This window comes from Podarcis gaigeae (genome assembly GCF_964106915.1).
Source record: "Podarcis gaigeae genome assembly, chromosome: 15".
Taxonomy (NCBI): domain Eukaryota; kingdom Metazoa; phylum Chordata; class Lepidosauria; order Squamata; family Lacertidae; genus Podarcis; species Podarcis gaigeae.
In genome coordinates this window covers 32582122-32600040 of record NC_139692.1, presented here as the reverse complement: position 1 = coordinate 32600040, position 17919 = coordinate 32582122, and the positions used below count along the sequence as shown (strand labels likewise).

At 48.2% G+C, this 17919-nt stretch overlaps 1 protein-coding gene across 2 annotated transcripts in view; it reads right to left on the bottom strand.

Annotated features, from left to right (window-relative positions):
* Positions 1-537: 537 nt before the first annotated feature.
* Positions 538-17919, bottom strand: part of ZZEF1 (zinc finger ZZ-type and EF-hand domain containing 1) — a 96040-nt gene continuing 78658 nt past the window's right edge. Inside the window, exons 45-55 of one of the 2 annotated variants that reach the window (XM_083714254.1) lie at positions 17012-17200; positions 16085-16185; positions 14567-14702; positions 13697-14056; positions 13052-13195; positions 11330-11498; positions 9531-9629; positions 7875-8040; positions 6029-6179; positions 5332-5403; positions 538-3474 (exon numbers count right to left, since the gene is read on the bottom strand). In XM_083714254.1, the coding sequence (XP_083570380.1) occupies positions 3400-3474; positions 5332-5403; positions 6029-6179; positions 7875-8040; positions 9531-9629; positions 11330-11498; positions 13052-13195; positions 13697-14056; positions 14567-14702; positions 16085-16185; positions 17012-17200 (1662 nt within the window). In that variant the 3' untranslated portion in view covers positions 538-3399. Of the gene's footprint in view, positions 3475-5331; positions 5404-6028; positions 6180-7874; positions 8041-9530; positions 9630-11329; positions 11499-13051; positions 13196-13696; positions 14075-14566; positions 14703-16084; positions 16186-17011; positions 17201-17919 lie in introns of both variants that reach the window. The other variant, XM_083714253.1, reaches the window with a different exon arrangement.

Below are 17919 nucleotides of genomic sequence, written 5' to 3'. Positions count from 1 at the left end.
GGGAAACTTTTTCAGCCGCAGCGCTGGATCAGGAATTAGTCATGGGCCAAGTGGGGGTGCTGGCCTGGCCAGAGGATTGGTTGGCCCCAGGCAGGGATCTAGTAGGTTGGAAAGATTTCTAAGCTAGGGTTAGGAGAGCCCGAGGAAGAAGATCTCCGGGGAGCTCCTAGTGGGATAGATAGATATGGTTAGGAATACCTTTTTGGCGCTAAGAGCTGTTTGACAGTGGAAGGGATGACCTAAGAAGGTGGTGAGCTCTCCTTTGTTGGAGGTGTTTAAACAGAGGTTGGGTGATCAACTGTCAGGGATTCCTTAGCTGTGATTCCTGGACTGCAGCAGGAGGGTTGGGCTATGTGTCCCTTGGTATCCCTTCCCATCCTATAATATTATGTGATTTCTGCGCTCCCCCCTTCCCGGTCTCTGCAGGAGTTGCAATCAAAGCTCTAAAATCCAAACTGCTACAAATCCATCCAACGTTGCAGAACAGCATCAACTATGGCTCCCCCACCCACCCAGCAAAATAACCACACACATAAATCCTTGTACTTCCATTTTTAATAGATTTTTTTTTACAATATATCTCTCCATTTGCATATATCCACTGCATCTATATCTTCTTTTCCTTAAAATACACATTAAACCAAACAAGAATAAATCTAAGGGGTTGCTTTTAATAATGTTAAACCAAAACCGGAGGTGCCCCCCTCCATAAGTGATTAGATTTCATGACGCCAAAATAAAACAAAACAAAGGAAAATTAACAACCACCCATTTCAAATGTTTATGTAAAAAAAAAGAGAGAGCTATGTTTGAATGTTGGTGGTTTCTTAACAAGATGCAATTCGACACACACAATAATTGTTATAGGCACAATTTATTCTCTTCCCCCTCCCTCACTCAAATCTGGGATTTTGCATTTTCCTAAGGATTTCTGAGGAACTGGGATGTTAAAATACTTTAGTTCAATTCATAACCTGCCTCTTCACACTGCTGTTCTAGTAAAAAGGAAGCTCATAAATATCTTTTAATTTTATTTTTTTTAAATCTTTGAGGTGTGGGGCAGAAAAATGTGAAGAGCAGCCAATGTAAGGCAATGGCAGAAGTCATCTTCATCACTGGAATAGGAAGTTCCAGAAAGAAGCAGGGTTGAAATGCAAGGTGCTCTTTACTGGCTCAAAACCCCCTCATTGGATGTAGGGAACAAGGACTGCACATGGGCCAGCCCCATCCAATCCATTTGCTTTTTATAGGCCACATGGAAACCTATCAGCCAATCAGAAATGGAAGTGAGGACAACAGCAATGACAGAGACGATGAGAAGCCTTTTGTACATACCATGACTCTGCAGAATGGGTCTTTGGGGGGGGGGGTTGTTGTTGAAAGGGAGCAGGTGGAGAGAGAATTAAAAAGAAAAAAGGAGCGGAGATTCCAGCCGTTGTGTCTCTGACAAGTCCCAGGACCTTTCCAACAAGTTGCTCCTCCTGCAACTGACATCCTCAGAGGTCAAAATCGTTTCACGAAAAGTGATCCCTGTGAATCTCTTTGGATGCAACCAGGGTGAGCTCCACAAGATCCCTGCCATTTTGCGGTAGCTGATCCTGACGCACCCCTGATATGCTTAGCAAGACGATCCACCCTGGAATGGGAGAAAGCTGTGGCCCAACACGTATTGTTGGACTCGGCCCCAACCCAGCAAGGTGGATGGTCCAGGATGATGGGAGTTGTAGTCGAAAAACACCTGGAGGACCCCGAAGCAGAGCTCCCGCTGTCGAAGGGAAGACTTCCTGCAGCTGTGTCTTCCCATTCTCAGGGAGCGTGTCCTGCACAAGCACCATCTTTTGTGGCATCTCAAGCCAGCCAGGTTCTTCTTGCCCCTTTTCCTAGCCACATTCCGCCAGCCTTTCAATACAGGCTACTCCCAGAGCAATCCTTTCCTTCTCATCGCCTCTCCAGCCACTGCTGCAATCACCTTCCTTTCAAAGTCAAGGAGAAACCTGCCGCCTGCCTTAAAATATTGTCACGAAAACTACAGCATGGGTTTTTCCCCCCGTGGTGCGCTTTCTGCCCTTGGGGAGAGGCAATGCTTTTTGGGCAGAGAGTCCCCTTGACAAACAAGGCCGGCTACCTTGCTGCTCCTGCTCACCCAGCTGCACTGTTCCTCAGAAACTCCAGAAAGAGACATCGAAGCAGAGGAGAGAGGTCTCTCGCCAGCATGGCAGAGGGCAAAGGAAATTTTAAAAATAAAGCTAGCGACTTGGGGGCAAATGTGCAACACCCTTTTCTTCCTGCCACACACAAGCACCTTGCTTTTCATGCAAGTTTGCCCTTGGAGGGGAGAAGCAACTCCTTCACCCCAGCTCCCCCTCCCTGGACAAGAGATTAAAGCCCATTTATTTCACCCAAGGGGTTTTCCCTGCGCATTCCACATTCAGGAGGAACTGTGCGGTTATTGCTGTGTGAAGCCAGACGGGTTAATTCGCTCATCGCTCAAGAGCTGGACACATCCTGCACTGCCAGCATTCAGAGTGGAGGGGAAGAGAATCCCCACCGTCTGCCTCCGTCCTCCTTCCAGATGCCATCTTGGAAGAAGCGCCTGTCCCTTTAATCCCGGGACAACATCCAGGCCACAACTTCTACGTCACAGGCAAGAAGCCGTGGCTGCCAGCAGCATGAGAGCACCTAGCGGAAAAGCAGGAGTGTCACCGTCTCTCACCAAGGGTCTCCTCCAGATTCCTCCTCCTCCTCTTCCCTCGGCTGGGGTTGCAGCCAGCTTTTCAGAGAGGAGGGGGGGAAAAACCCAAAGCAGCAGCCTTGAGGATTCTTTCAGCCTCGCTGTACTTCCAGATTCCTCCATTGCTTCCTTGGCCAATCCTGTTATCATGGGCCAGACCAGCTTTTGAGTTTGAAATGACGCTTCGACCAGTCCATTTCAGTTCCTTGTTCAGCTTATGTAAGGAGGGGCGAGTGGTGGCAGTGGGGAGATGGCAAGAGGGTGGGGTGGTAGCCAGAAGAAGGCCTGGCATCTCTTCCTTAGGGGGAGGTCTTCGTTCCCTCTTGCTCCCCGCGTATCATTCTTCCGAAATTCAGAGAAAGTAAATACTGTTCCACAGACATGCTACAATAGAAGTGCATACATAACTCGAGGTGACGCGCAAAGGTGCTCCAGAGAGAAAGAGAGTGCCCCTTTTTTCCTTGGAAGTGCGCTTTTTGCTTTTACAGAATCTACATCGGGGCGGAAAGTTGACTGACTGGCTGGCTGCCCGCAGAGTGCACATAAACGGAAGCAGAAGGGACCCCCCTTTTCCTTTCTCTGGTACCCGCACCGGGCGAAGGACGCTCGCCCCCACGGTTCCTACGGGCAAGGACCATCCCTGCTCCGAGCCAGAAAAGAGCTTGTGGTTAAACGTTCCAGGGGCTCGTCGATTTGTTGGGGTAGTTAATGGCAAGGCTAAGAGCAGCAATGTTTTTCAGGGCCTGTTTGGGAAAGAAAAGGAAAGTTGAGCATCAAGGCTTGCCAAGGTTCAGCATATTCCCATTCAAAGAGATTTCTCCGGAGAAGAGGAGACTGGAATATGATATGAGAGCCGTTTTCAGATACCTGAAGGGCTGTTTACATGGAAGAGGGAGCCAGCTTGCCTTTTGGTGCTCTGGAAGGCAGGATCTGAACCGATGGATTCAAATACAAGAAAGGAGATTCTAACTAAACATTAGGAAGAACTTTCTAATGGTATGAGCTGTTTGACAACGGAGTGGGCTCCCCCAGAAGAGGGTAGACTCTCCTTCATTGGCGGTTTTTAAACAGAGGTTGGATGGCCACCTGTTAGGGATTCTTTACCTGTGATTCCTGCATCGCAGGATCCTTGGAGTCTACTGTTTTATGATCCTAAGAGTGTAGGAAAAGCGCTGCTGGTTCAGACCAATGGGCCATCTAGTCCAGCACCCTGTTCTCAGTGGCCAACCAGATGCCCCAAATGGAAGCTTGCAATTGGGACGGGAGCACAAGAGCAGCCCTCTCCCACCCTGTGGCTTCTTGCAACTGGTATTCAGAAGCAGTTACTGCCTCCGGCCATGGAGGCACGACACAGCCATTCTGCTTGAATAGCACTTTTCTGCTTTGCGAGCAATACAGGGGCGCTCTGACTGTGCCCACCACCAATCACAGGTGCAAAGCTCAAGGGAATCGCCAAGCACGCAAAATACAGTGGTACCTCGGGTTAAGAACTTAATTCGTTCTGGAGGTCCGTTCTTAATCTGAAACTGTTCTTAACCTGAGATACCACTTTAGCTAATGGGGCCTCCCAATGGCGTGCAATTTTTGTTCTCATCCTGAGGTAAAGTTCTTAACCTGAGGTACTATTTCTGGGTTAACAGAGTCTGTAACCTGAAGCGTCTGTAACCCGAGATACCACTCTAGTCTTGCGAGGACAGTGGGAGGGAGAGCACTTCCCTACCATGCCTTCTCTCCAATTTCATGGCACCTGTTCTAAAAAAAAAAGATTTTTGCCTGGGAAGCCATAACTTTGTTCACGAAGGGACAGCAGTGTGCCAAGAGAGGGCCATCATATGTTTCATCTGGGCACAGGGCACAAAATACTGAGGTAATGCACCCCTCAAGCTAAATGGAAGCAGAAGGTTTGGGGAGCGTACCCCCAAAAGAGCAGGTGGGAGAGTGAGGCAAACAAGAAGAAAAGAGGATTGACTTTGTGCCCTTTTTATGGGATTTTTCCTATGGGAACCATAGGAAATCAGATGCTGGACCAGATGGGCACATCCAGACAGGCTTCCACTTGTATCAGGGACAGGGGGACCCTGCAGATGTTGCTGGCCTACAACTCCCATCACCCCCTGGGCCCATGCCAGCTGGGGCTGATGGGAGTTGGGAGCCCAACGTCATCTGGGACTGGGAGAACAGCCCCACCCCGACTCCTGTCCGGCCACCAGTCGGACTCAAAGTAAACCTGCTTCAGATTTAGAAGTCACGTCACATGTCCAACTGTTTATTCTCATGGTGCAGCTGACTTTTGAGTTTCTAAATTTGTCTTCCTTTGGTAAAATAATGTGAATTATCTCAGAGGAGACAAGAGCCTCCTGTATCTTATGAGAATGATGCCCAATTAAAATGCTCCCAAGAGCTTCACCCCTCCCCATTCCTAATACTTTCTGTCTCCCTGTGGAATGTCTCTCCCTTGCTCAAACCCAAAGCTCTGCTCTTTTGTCTCAAGAGTCTCCAGGGCACAGCAATTAAGGCAAACCCGTCACAAAAGCAGCCTCTGCTGAAGAAGAATTTTGGGGACAGGAGGGGAGATCAGCAGGGGCTCCTGGAGGTTTTACCTGCGCTGTACAGCGGTGGAGATGGTCTTCCGTATTTAAGGCAAGCAAGTAATCCTGCAGAGATCCAAGTTCCTAAAAGCAGAGAGTGTGAATGAGAGCTAGGAGCAAAATCCAGGAACAAGCTTTCACAGCGAGTGTGTTTTCATAACGGCATTGCATGAGGGAAATAAACTAACTCACCCAGGGATCCCAACATACAGAACAAGTTTTGTAACTTCATTTCAAAGGTACGCTTGGGGGGGTGGGTTTGGGAGGGAGGGGAGGGACTACAAACTGATCCTGAATTGCAAGATGCAACAACAGGACCAGAGCGCCCTTTTCAAACACGCTTTGAGAACAGCGTTAAAACAGGAGCCCCCTACAAGCAAAGTCATCATTCCATTACAACTGGTGGGGAAAGAGCATGACTAATTTCAGTCTGATAGCGATCTGTACCCGATAAAGCCCTGGTTTTTCTTAAGTAAAACAAAAGTGAAGGGGAGGGAGGAAGAGGAAAGAGGAAGAACAGTCTTCTCCAGTGATGGCCAAACTTGGCCCTCCAGCTGTTTTGGGACTACAACTCCCAACATCCCTAGCTAACAGGACCAGTGATCAGGGATGATGGGAATTGTAGTTCCAAAGCAGCTGGAAGGCCAAGTTTGGCCATCACTGGTCTAATCTGATGGCCCAGCACAAGGGAGAAGACAGAAGTGCTTACGGCAACTCTGCTCTCGGTGACAAAGAAAAGCTCGGTCAGCGCCCGGTGCAGCGGGAGGAGGATCCCCGACTTGGTCACATCCTGCCGCATGCTGTTCTCCATGCGGCTGAAGAGGTGCCAGAGCGGCTTCAGCAGAGTGAGGTCACAGTCCCTGAAAGAAAGAGGAGGGTTGAGTTAACACAAAAGGGCTGCCACTCTGAAGAACAGCTGTCCTCAGTCCCAGTCTGATTGCAAAAGCCCTCTTCACTTTCTAACTGCATAACGTACATGCCCGCTGGATCAGGCCAGCAGCCCATCTAGTCCAGCATCCTGCTCTCACAGTGGCCTGTGGGATTCGAAAACAAGAGGCCCCGTGGTTTCCAGCAGCTGGTATTCAGAAGCACTGCTGCCTGCAACTGTGGAGGCAGAGCAGAGACATCGTGGCTGACAGCCATCGGCAGCCATGAAATTGTCCAATCCTCTTTAAAGCCATCCAAGTGAGTGGCCATCGCTGCCTCCTGTGGGAGGGAGTGCCATAGTTTAAATAGGAGCTGCCACCTTCCCTAGGTGCGATTTCTCAAGCTCCTGATTGGAATATATTCATGTATTTTTATTTTGTTTTACTTTGCCTTTCTACCAAGGAGCTCAGGGGAGGGTAGGTGGTTTCATGTTCCCACACCCACCCCAGGTTTAACATTCAGAACAACCCTGTGGGATAGGTTAGGTAGAAACTGGCACGAGGTCACCCAGTATGCTTTATGGCCGAGTATGGATTTGAAACCAGTTCTCCATGGTATAACGTAAGCTGGTGGTGGGCAGAGCTGGAGATTAACAAGTCCAAAACAAAGGCTGCTCTACTTCCAATTTTCAACATGGGCACCTCTGATTTGTGTTCCCTAAGCAGGTTGACTCAGATGTTCTAGAAATCTAATGAGAGCAATTCCTTTCTGACTTTGGTGCAACACACGCACACACAAATCCAGAGGTGGGAAAGGGGAGTAATTAGACAGTAAGGGTGGAAGAGTGGGGCAGCTTCAGGAGGTCACATAAAATGAAGTTGGGAGGCAATAAACTGTTCCAGGGCCACAAGTTGACCAGCTGCGAATTAAAGGATTCCATACAGCAGGACTGAGAAAAACCTTGGTGAGCATCTGCCGGGACACGTAGATGGCACTGAGCTAGAATTGTAAGTTACATCCTGTCTTAGTTCAAGTGGGAGAGCTGGGAAGGAACTTATTTGTATTTTTTAGACTGTGGGCTGCAGGGCAGGGACTGCATTGATCGTATGTAAGCCACTCTGGGAGCTTTTCTGGCTGAAGTGCGGGGGAAACAAGTGCTCTAAATAAGCAAATAATAAAAGCAGGTGCTTTGTATGAGGACCTTGAATATATCCCAGTATTATCTGGCTTACAGAATGACTCTTCTGGCCGCTGATTTTAAAAGCAGAGGCATTTGCATGATAAACCACATCCCACCACTTCCTTGCACAGTATTAGATTTCCCAAACACTGTGGATAGACCAGGCCTCCAATGGCCAGGTTCTGTGGAAAATGGGCCAGAGCTTAGGGAGAGAAGGAGCACCAACACAGCCATTTGTGGCTCAAACCCGTTTCGAATGACATTTCTTTTGCCTTTATCACCGGCCAAGCCCATCTTTCTGCACATCAGGCAGGGGAAGCAGATCTCAGATTAAAAGAGCCGCCTTCGGAACCATGAAATAATATTTCAAAAGAAATCATGAGACATGAAAACATTGCTATCTTTGTGGTGGGGATGGGGGGGATTCATATTTTTATTTTATTTTTTTGCTTTTCATGAGGACTGGAAGCTTAGTGGGAAAAAGCAAAGCTGAGACTGGCAGGCATACCTCTCGCTGCAGCACTGGACTATCCTAAGGAGCAGGTGGATGGCCTTCAGTCGCTGGTGGCCAGTTTGCCTGCAGGCCACGCCCACCTGCCACTCCCAGATTTTGGCCAATGGGATGTGGGGGATGACCCTTTCCTCCGACAGCATCTGCTTCAGGATCTCGAAGCCTGGAATTCAAAATACGTACATTGCATACTCCGTAATGCCATTCTGCTTGTCCGATAAGATGTGTTCCTTCTCCTCAGTGTAAATGACAGTGAAATGCTAAGCAGGTCGTACAGTTGTTTAGAGAAGGTGCCTTTTAGTCTCTTGTCTTAACAGACTGTCCTGAAGCGAGCCATGGATAACAAGGAGACCAAACAACCATTTCCAGTGAACTGAATAAACATGGACCTTACAGTTTCAAAATCAGGTGTGGTTTTTTGGTGTTTTTTAAGTATTTGTGTTTCTTAGAGCTTCCTATGCTTTGCTGCAAGAGCGATGTCCCTACTGTATAGCCTAACTCTACTGTGTCGCTAGAGTTGAGTTAGAAGCTGCTTCCCAATACAGTATCGCGTCAAGAGATTTCTAGCTGCAGATAGGGAAAAGCTTTAGTAGTTCCTGAAACAGAAAATCCTCTATAAACATATTTAGTAAAGCTAGCCTCAGAACAGGTTGTATCACTTGTCCCCTAATAGAAGAAACTTCTTACTCTTAACCCTGACGCAGGTACTTGTTTGTCTAAACCAGCCTTCTCTCCAGATGTTTTGGGCTACAACTCCCATCAGTCCTAGCCAGCTTGGCTGTACGAAGCTGGGTGCTGATGGGAGCTGTATCCCAAAAACATCTGGAACAAGCCAGGGAGGCAAAGGCTGGCCTCAATGTTTTCAACCACGCCCGTGCATAGAACGATGTAAAACCAACCAGCAATTAAAAAGGCAGAAATCGAAAGAGCAGACCAATAAGCAAAGGCAGCTAGTAAATAACAGTTGATTTATTAAGGGTAACAAGGGGGGACATGTAGCTTCTGGATGATGCTGGACCCATCATCTTCCCTGACCTTTAGCCATGCTGGTTGGGACTAATGGAAGCTGGAACCCAGGAACATCAGGCGGGTCATAGGTTTCCCAGCCCTGAGTTAAGATACTGTAAACTGCCCTCCCTCAGGTTTTTGCCCCAGGTGGCACATAGGACAGTGAACTCTTATGGAATTCATGGCAGAGAAGGCTACCGCTGCCTACTAGCTACGACATCTATGCTCTGCTTCCACAGCTTCTGAATACTGGTTGCAGGAAACCGCAGGAGGGGAGAACGCTCTTGTGCTCGGGTCCTGCTTCTGGGTTTCCCATTGAGGCATGTGGCTGGCTGATGCAAGAACAGGATGCTGGGCAAGGTGAGCCACTAGCCTGATCAAGCATGATCTTCTTAGGTTCTTATCAATGCATGCTCCCGTTTGAAATAAAACATTACAATTCATGCAAACACCTTTTGCGCTCTGCACAGAAGAGACACCCATGCTGCGTTAACACCTTCTTGGGTTATTGCCCCCTCTCTTCCACTGCCCAATGTTATCTTGAGAAAGAAAAAACAACAGGCTTTGCTCCCCGAGATCCCCGACCTGTCACAAGAAAAGCGAGACTACGATGATCTTTGACTCGTGGCTCTGAAAAGCACTTACCTGTCTGGAACCTCCCCAGATGACCTGCCGTCACTGTAAACTTATAACCCCATTCTGTGTTGCTCATGTCCGTGGTGAATCGATAGTAGAGGGTATCCCCTGTTACAAGAGCGAAGGAAAGCGTTCTCTTAAGCAGGGACACAGACAATCTCGCTCAAAACGCACACTATAAGCAAAGGGGCAGGGGCAGTTCTGAGGATCAGGCCAAGCTGCATGTCTGTGTTTTGCTGTTTTTCGGATTCCTGGCAGTATCCGGTGTGTTACATGGAGAAGCATGATCTCATTTTTCAAAAGAAGTTAGAATAAGAAAAATGTCATGGCCTAAAGGGCTTTATTACTGAGGAAGTACTGTCTCCTGAACACACCTCAAACACAACCCTAAAACCATCTCGACTTTTCAGAATTCAGCGCTGCAAAGGAAATTGCTCAAAAATTTCTGCACTGAGGAGCGGTTTGTTTTTTCAAAGGTAATTTGCAAGACAAAACAGGATTCTGATCCCAGATGCTGAAACGTCTGCTATTAGCAAATCGCTAATACGTTGCCATGTTTTCTGCATCTTTTAAAAATATTTTTGACAGGCAACATGTTCTGAACAAAGGCAGGATTTTATGGAACTCTCTCTACATTAATAAACCTCTCCCCGACGATGCTAAGGAAGCGATGACTCACAGCGCAGGAGAAGACATATGGTGTTTTTTGTTCTCTGCCAAGCTAAAAGAACGAAACACATGAGAGCTAAGGGGTGGTGGGGAGAAGAAATTAGGTCAAAACTGAGCCCACTCCAGAAAGGGGAAGGGGAGGAAGTTAAACTGTGGAACTCGCTGCAGCAGGAGGAAGTGATGGCCACCAATTTGGATGGCTTTAAAAGAGGATGGGACACATTCATGGAGGAGAAGAGGGCTATTGATGGTTGCTAGCCATGAGGGCTATGCTCTGCCTCCACAGCTGGAGGGAACAATGAGAGCAGAGGAACTACTAAGAGCACCCGAGAGGGTCTGTAGGGAAGGAGGCAGCCTTTCAGGTATTTGAATGACTTGGCACTCCAATACAAATATGGTGGGCCCTAAAAATATACACCTCAAGTGTATATTTGGTTGTTTATTATTTATTTTACCTTCATTAAAACAAACAAACAAACAAATAATAAACTGTTTTTAATGTTGCTTTGATGTTGTAACATACTCTTGGAGCGAAGAGCAGGTAATAAAATGATATAAAAATATACAATTCATCCTTCAGGAGGTTTCAGCTAGTCTCTCAAATAATATCACTGAACCCACTTGCTGGCTCCATTCCCTGAGGACACCCAAGAAGTGACCAGTAAGGCTAGTTCTTTTTCTTCTGGCAGCTACAAAACTGGAGGTGCCTCGCCACTGGAGAGTCTGTTCTGCATTCACGATGGACGGTTGGGGAGGGGGAAGTGTGGGGTCTGATGCTGTCATAGAAGTTAATGCAGTGGAACAGACTGTGTAGGGAGGTGACAAGAACCAACTCTCTTTTTTATAGTATATGATGGCCACTGACAATATTTGTCAAGCGGAGAAAAAGATGCTCCTATTAAACTGCCAGTGTCTCAAACTATGTTCTAGAGAGACTTGCTCCCGCCCTGTGGAAGGAGCCCCTTCATCTGAGCATCACAGTTCATGTATGCCCAGTTTCATTTAGTACCAAGGCGACTTTTGCTTCTTAAGCTGTATCAATGTTTCTGGCTTCTCAGTGTCACCAGAGAGTGTCAGCGCTATGTTTGCTAGCTTATCTAAGGGTCTCCCCTCCCCTCAACAATGCTGCAAAACTTTACCTGGAAGCTCGAAGTCTGTCCACTTGTGCGGAGGCCCGCTGAAGGTGTGGCGATCGTGGATGAAGTCACAGCTGCTGGCTACAACTAGCTCATCACAGCCCTCTTCCGTGTTACACTGAGAATCAAACTTGACAGAGAGGTATATAGCACCAGGGATGTGAACCTTATCCTGAGGGAGAAAGCAGGTGCCGAGCTTAACAGAGGACCAATGCGCACCACAAAGACAGCTGAGCGCATGTGAGGAATTGGGGCCACAGCCCATCACTGGAGGCGAGGGCCCCAGAAAGCTGCCCCAGGTGAGAGGGAAAGGTTCCTAACCACCGCTGTAAACAAAAACGGGAAGGAATCCAAATTATAATGGTGGCCAGGGTGGGTGTTTGGAGTGGCAAACCCGAGGGCACAGAAGAACCTTGGTTGAAAGGTAAACACCGAAAGGGAAATGCTATTCTATGGATTCAAGTTTCATATCCTGAATCTGCAGGCTATGAACCAGCTTAGTTTAGTTCTCGCAGCAAACAAGCTAAAAATGAAAGGCTCCGATGAGCCTGGAACGCTAAGAGGTGGCTGCTCTCTGCAGCTCTTCAGAACAATTCACTCCTCCAGCTTCTCCTCCATATGGATTTCTGCGCTGCGGGTGGCTGAATCATCCCACGGCTGAGATGCACCAGAACGACCCATGTTCTAAAGAGGACTCCGCTTGTTCTGCCCAGGCATGATTCACTCCTCTGGAGGTCTCCATGGTGCATTATTAAGAGAGCTGAGACAGGTAAGAGTGACTCACGCGGAGAAAAAAGGTGGGCTCCAGGGGTGGGAGGCTCCTGTAGCCTGTGGGGCAAACTTGGGCTTCCTCATTTGGCCCGCTGGGCCATTCTGGGGAAGTCATACCTCCTGCTCCACAATGTCTTCACACAATATGTTAGGTGTGGATAAGGGGAAGGCTTCAAAGGAACAATTGAGAGGTTAAGGTGGGCTCCTGGTTTCTTCACTGGAGCAAAGCACACTCAGACCCGTCTCTCAGCTAATAGCTAGTAGGAGCACACTTTGCCCAAAGAGGGGGAGGCAGTTTCTATTCAACAAAAACCTCTTCTGCCTCCCAGCGCTGCTCTTTGGAGCTGCCCCAGTGTGGCTCCTTCCCACGTCCCACAAAGGAGCCACAGGTTGTAGCACCCACTTGCAAAATTCCCTTGTGCGGAGGTTCCCAAGCTTAGAAACTGGAGTGCATATGCCACCCTCCGAGCATATCTCATTTCCACCTACACATAAATTATCTCAGTCATCCAACCCACCTCAGAAGGTAGGCAAGAATTGCTACACCCCGTTTTGCACATGGGGAAACTAAAGCCAAGACCGTGTTGCTCATCTTAAGGGTTTTTGCCTGGATGGAATGTGTCCTTGTACTTGGGTGAAGTCTCTCGCTTGCAAGGGTGGAGGCAGAGAGGGTTGTGTGAGGGTGTGTAGTCACTAGCTGGCATTGCATGCCCTGCTCACTCTTGCCTCTGGCCATGCCCACCACTGGCATGTAGCCCCACCCCTGCCCAGGGGTTTGCCCAGAAGAGAATGTGGCCGAAAAAAGGTTCCCTGTGCCTGCCTTACTTGGAAACCTGCCTTCGTAAGTAAAGCCATTAAGGCCATTTTCTCTCTCCTGCCCACGTCCCAGCTCTTGGGGGGCCGTCACCATAATTTCACACAGGTGATGTCAGACTGCTGGGGGGGGGGAAGTACCTCAAAATTTGTGTTGTTGTTATAGGGGTGCTTGGACTCCCGCACTTGGACGGCCATCCCGGGCTCCTCCATGAACTGACAGGCCGTCAACGCCATCGTCGCCAACATGCTTTCGTTGCAGCCGCGGAGCACTTTCAGGAGAATCTGCAGAGAGCACAAGTTAAACCGGCTTCAGAAGGCGAAGGCGGGTTTGCAAATGCAGCACAGTTGGTAAGTATCATCATCACTCCATCAGCTCTGCTGAGACAGGCCAGCCCCATCAGACTTCTCCCCTCGACTGGCACCTGGGGGCAGCCATTCCCTCAAGATGCCTCTGTGGGAAATGGGGAGCAAAAGGCTCATTCCATCAGCTTTGCTGAAAGACCAGCTCCATCAGGCACCTCCCACCCTTAAGCGGTGCCAGCTGGTCAATATGAGAACAGCCCTTTCAGAACTGGTTCCTCAGCTTGATTTCCCTCCCTGTCCCTTTTCCATTGTGTGCCATGGGTGTAAGCCTGTGGGGCAGAGACTTTAATTGATTGAATGTATTCTCTGGCAGGTTTTTAAGAGCCCTTTCCAAAGCCACAATCTTTCAATATGCCGGGGAGGGGTGTGTGTGTGTGTGTGTGTGTGTGTGTGTGTTTTTCTCTCAGAAAAAACTGCTACCTTCTCGCACAGCTGTTTCTCCTCCAGCTGCAAAAGCATATCCAGGATGTACGTCATGTGAGCCGGACCGCTGAGCTCCAGCATCTCTTCACTGATCGCCACGTCGTCGGGCCACTTGGCTAACAGCAAAGCCAAGGCGTGCCTCGCGTAAAGGACGGCGGTGGCATCGTTGACCCGGTAGAGGTAGCCGCGCACGGCCTTCTTGCTCCTGGAGTCCAGCTCCTTGTGCAGGAGAACGGAGCTCTTGGTGCGACGTTGCTTGGCGTAGCTGAGCTGGAGGTCGCTTTCCGTGTTGGTGATGAGCTTCTGGGTGATGGGGTTGGATTCTTCTGTGGCCTTGTTGCAGGGGGCAGGCTTGGACTGTAAAACAGGAGCAGGCTGCAGAGATTCGGGGTTATATTTCACTTCAAAATCCAACACCACTTACCACTCTGGGGCTTTCCTAGGCAGATGCAGTCCACATAGTTTGGGGCAGCTGTTTTCCATAGCTACTATGGACTGGAAACTTACATTACTGTGAGGCAGCTGAGGATGAGGGGTAGCAGTTCTTAGCTCAACTGAGCATCCTGGCTGAGTGGGGAGGTTTAAATTGAGGCTTCCCGTGTCCTAGTCTAACCACTACACTTCACCGAATCAGCCACACTCATTTGCCACTGGAGACTAGTGTGACTCTTGGAGTCGACATTATGAACCTTTCTAAACTGAGTATTTATGTATTGCTTCTTCCTTCTTCTGTATACTCCCAATTCTTGGGATTCTGCAGTTTGGACATGCTGGATTCATTGCTATTTGCCCACCTGAATACTTCCAAATGTTTTATTTTATGTGCATTAGGTGCTCCTAGTACACTGACGTACGTGGAAAACTCACCAGACATGGCACAATAATCATGTCCGTATCCAGCGCTTTGGAAATCTGCTCCTCCGACCGCAAGCACTTGCTGGGCTGCCATTTCTGAGCCAATGTCCGGATCCTCTCATCCGTTGTCACCACATCACCGTCAAACCTTTAAGGGCACACCCAAGCATTTTGCAGTCAAATTCCAGAAACGTAAATAAAAAAACAGGATCTTTGCATGAAAAGCCTTCTCCATTTACATTCCCGATGCTACTTCCCCTGGAAGGCTTTTGTTTGCTGAAATCTTGAATACGCTGATTGCAAAGCAGTTAAGTATTTAATGCCTCCTAGCTCTAATTTGCAAGATGCAAATGGCGTGGAGAGCTGAGTTGGCTGACAGCAAGAAGCCAATCTACCACTTAGCTGCTCTCCAAGGGGAAGGAGTATACAGCACAGGGAAAGCCTAGAGGCTGCCCGCTAAATGATGATGGACTCCAACTCCCAGCATCCCCAGCTACCAACATGGCCAATGGTCAGGATTATCATTATTCTACTTAACTTATTAATCGCTTTCTAAACCACTGTCTCAAGATCATCTACAAACAAGGTAATTCAAAAACAACTTAAAAGCACGAAAATGGCAAATGCACTTATACGAAAACTAAAACCCTAACGAATGAGCACTCATGGTAAAGACCCCTTTATCCCACTGAGAAAGCCTGTTGGAACAAAATTATCTTCACTTGTTTCCAGAAAGTGCATTCCTTGGCAGGAATGCTATTCTGCAGAAACAGGGCAGCCATGCTAAAAGCCCTGCTCCCAAGTTGCCACAAAGTGGGTTTCTGAGGCCTTTGGAACTTGCAGGAGAGAAAGCAGTGAGCCACTGAGACTGTAAGGAATGAGGAGGTCGCTCAAGCAACCTGGTCCTAAGCTGGTCCGAGGTCGAAGGGAGGTGGTGTCCGACACACATCTACAGTGGGTCACATTGGCTGCTCTTGTTATAATGGAAGAACCTGACAGCAAGGCCTGTGCCTGGACTGCCTTCATTGGCTGACTCACTTCAGAGGAGGAATGCTCCTCTGCACAATATAATTCCCTGCACTACATTGGGCGAATGGGGTTCATGGGGTCACGAAGAGTCGGACACGACTAAACAACAACACCACCACATTGGGTGAATACTGTTCTTTAGAAAGGTACTCAACTCTTCCTCATAACAGTTCATTAAAACACACACAAGCAACCCCTTCTTCCCCATCCAACTCCTGGAAAGGTAGTATCCATAATGCTCTTTTCCTCTTTTATTTATTTGTCCTTTTATGTTGTTATCTCATCTTTCTTCCATCACGGAACCCAAGAAGGCAGACATGTGCTTCCTAGGCAGTCACCCACCCAAAGCACTGGCCAAGCCCCCAGATGTGCTCAGCTCCAGCAAGGTGGCGGCCTCATACGCCTTCAAAACATGTTCTTTTGTTCCAACATTGATCGGTCAAGCCGGTGCATGCACCCACCCAGCTCCTCATTTCCAGCTAGCCTTGGGAACTCCTTTACCTCTTCTGGACCTCCAGGAAGAAAGAATCGGTCCTTTTCATTTGCAATTCATACATGGCCCGAAGGATATGCAGAGGGGCGTCAAGGGCATCGTGGGTCATCTGGAATTAAGTTCAACAGGGGTAAAAAGTGAGGGAAATGGTCAATGCTTTTACTCTTTGCTTCTGGGGGACTATGATTCAACAATGGGTGTGTGAATTGCATGTGTTGTATGTGTGAGTCAGCCTTTGGAAGTCCCAAATTTGAGATCGGGTTTCATGAGCACATTTAAGCAATGCATTCATTAAGCTTTCTTTGTTAGTATCTTGTGGGGCCACAGAAAGGGGAGTTCCTGCTGCCTAATCTATCAGTTCATCCTGAGAACCATCAGAACTTCACCCAAAGCTGCTGAACAAAGATGTAAAAACAGCATCAGCAACTGTGGTCCAGTAGTACCTCAAAGACTAAGAGGTTTCCTCCTATGGACTAGAGTTCATTTCAGAGAAAGACACTTCACACATCTGATGAAGTGGGCTCCAGTCCCTAGGTCTGGATATGTTTGGAAGCTAGCCAACTGCACAAAGGTAAATATTACACTTCTTGCTCCGCCCACTTTTGCCTCTGGCCCTGCCCACCACTCGCATGTGTTCCACCCCCCAAAGGTTCCTTAGAAGGGAATGTGACCCCACAGACTGAAAAGGGTTCCCCACCCTCGAAATAAGACCCGATCTGTGCAATGTGAGCTAACATACTGTGCTGCTTGGTGGCCTGGGCTAGCTCAGTTGGGAGAGCACGTGACTCTTAATCTGAGGGTTGTGCGTTTGAGCCCCACATTGGGCAAAAGATTTCTGCATTGCTGGGGGATCGGACTAGATGACCCTTGTGGCCCCTTCCGACTCTACAATTCTGAGATTCTTGCCTGTTGCTAGATAAATGTCAAAAGCGTACCAGGAAGCATATTTTGGTGGTTTCATCCAAGCCCTCCAGTGGATCAAGCCTGTTCTGGTCAGCATCTGTGGGAGTGACAGCAGACTGATCCAATGCTTGATCCTGGTCCCTTTCACCAAGGTCTGGGCTCTTGTGCTCCGCCAGGGAGCTTATCTCCTTTTTCGATGAGTAAAGCATGATTGACAAGATCTGCAAGAGACAAAATGCAACTTGAATGTCGGTGGCAGACCAACCAGGCCACACAACCTGTAGGCTGACCTTCGTCAACCTGGTACCTTCCAGATGTTTGGGACTTCAGCTCCAACAACAACAACAATTTTTAAACCTTTCCACTCTAGGTGGTTTCCAGCAAATGGGGGGGGGGGGAATGTCAAACATTAAAAACTCCCTGATACATCACAGCCAGCATAGCCATATCTGATCAGGTCCAAAAAATATGGAAAGCACCAGCCTGGTGACAGGTGCTACAGAACCTTTTTGGCTAAGGATGGGGGTATAAATGCCTGACTGCAATTGCAGTCAATATCTGAATCAATGCAACATATGTGGCTGCCCTGTACAGAGTTAGGCCACCCAGCTTAGCACTGTCTGAAAGGACTGGCAGGAGATATAGGTTATTATGTTGATATGGCAGCGTGGGAAAGTCTTTGGAAAGGAGATTTAAAATTTACAGCATGCTTACGCATTAAAAGAAAACCACATGAAGCTGATGTATAGATGGTATTTGATGCCTAGCAAACTGGCAGAAATGTGTAAGTCTAAATCCAATATATGTTGGAAGAGGGTACTTTTTTCACATGTGGTCCTGTAAGGTTGCAAAAGCCTTCTGGGAAATGATTTATAATGAACTGGAGGGGGGGGGATGCTTAAAATAACTAAGATCAGAAAGAACTATTTATCTATGCTAC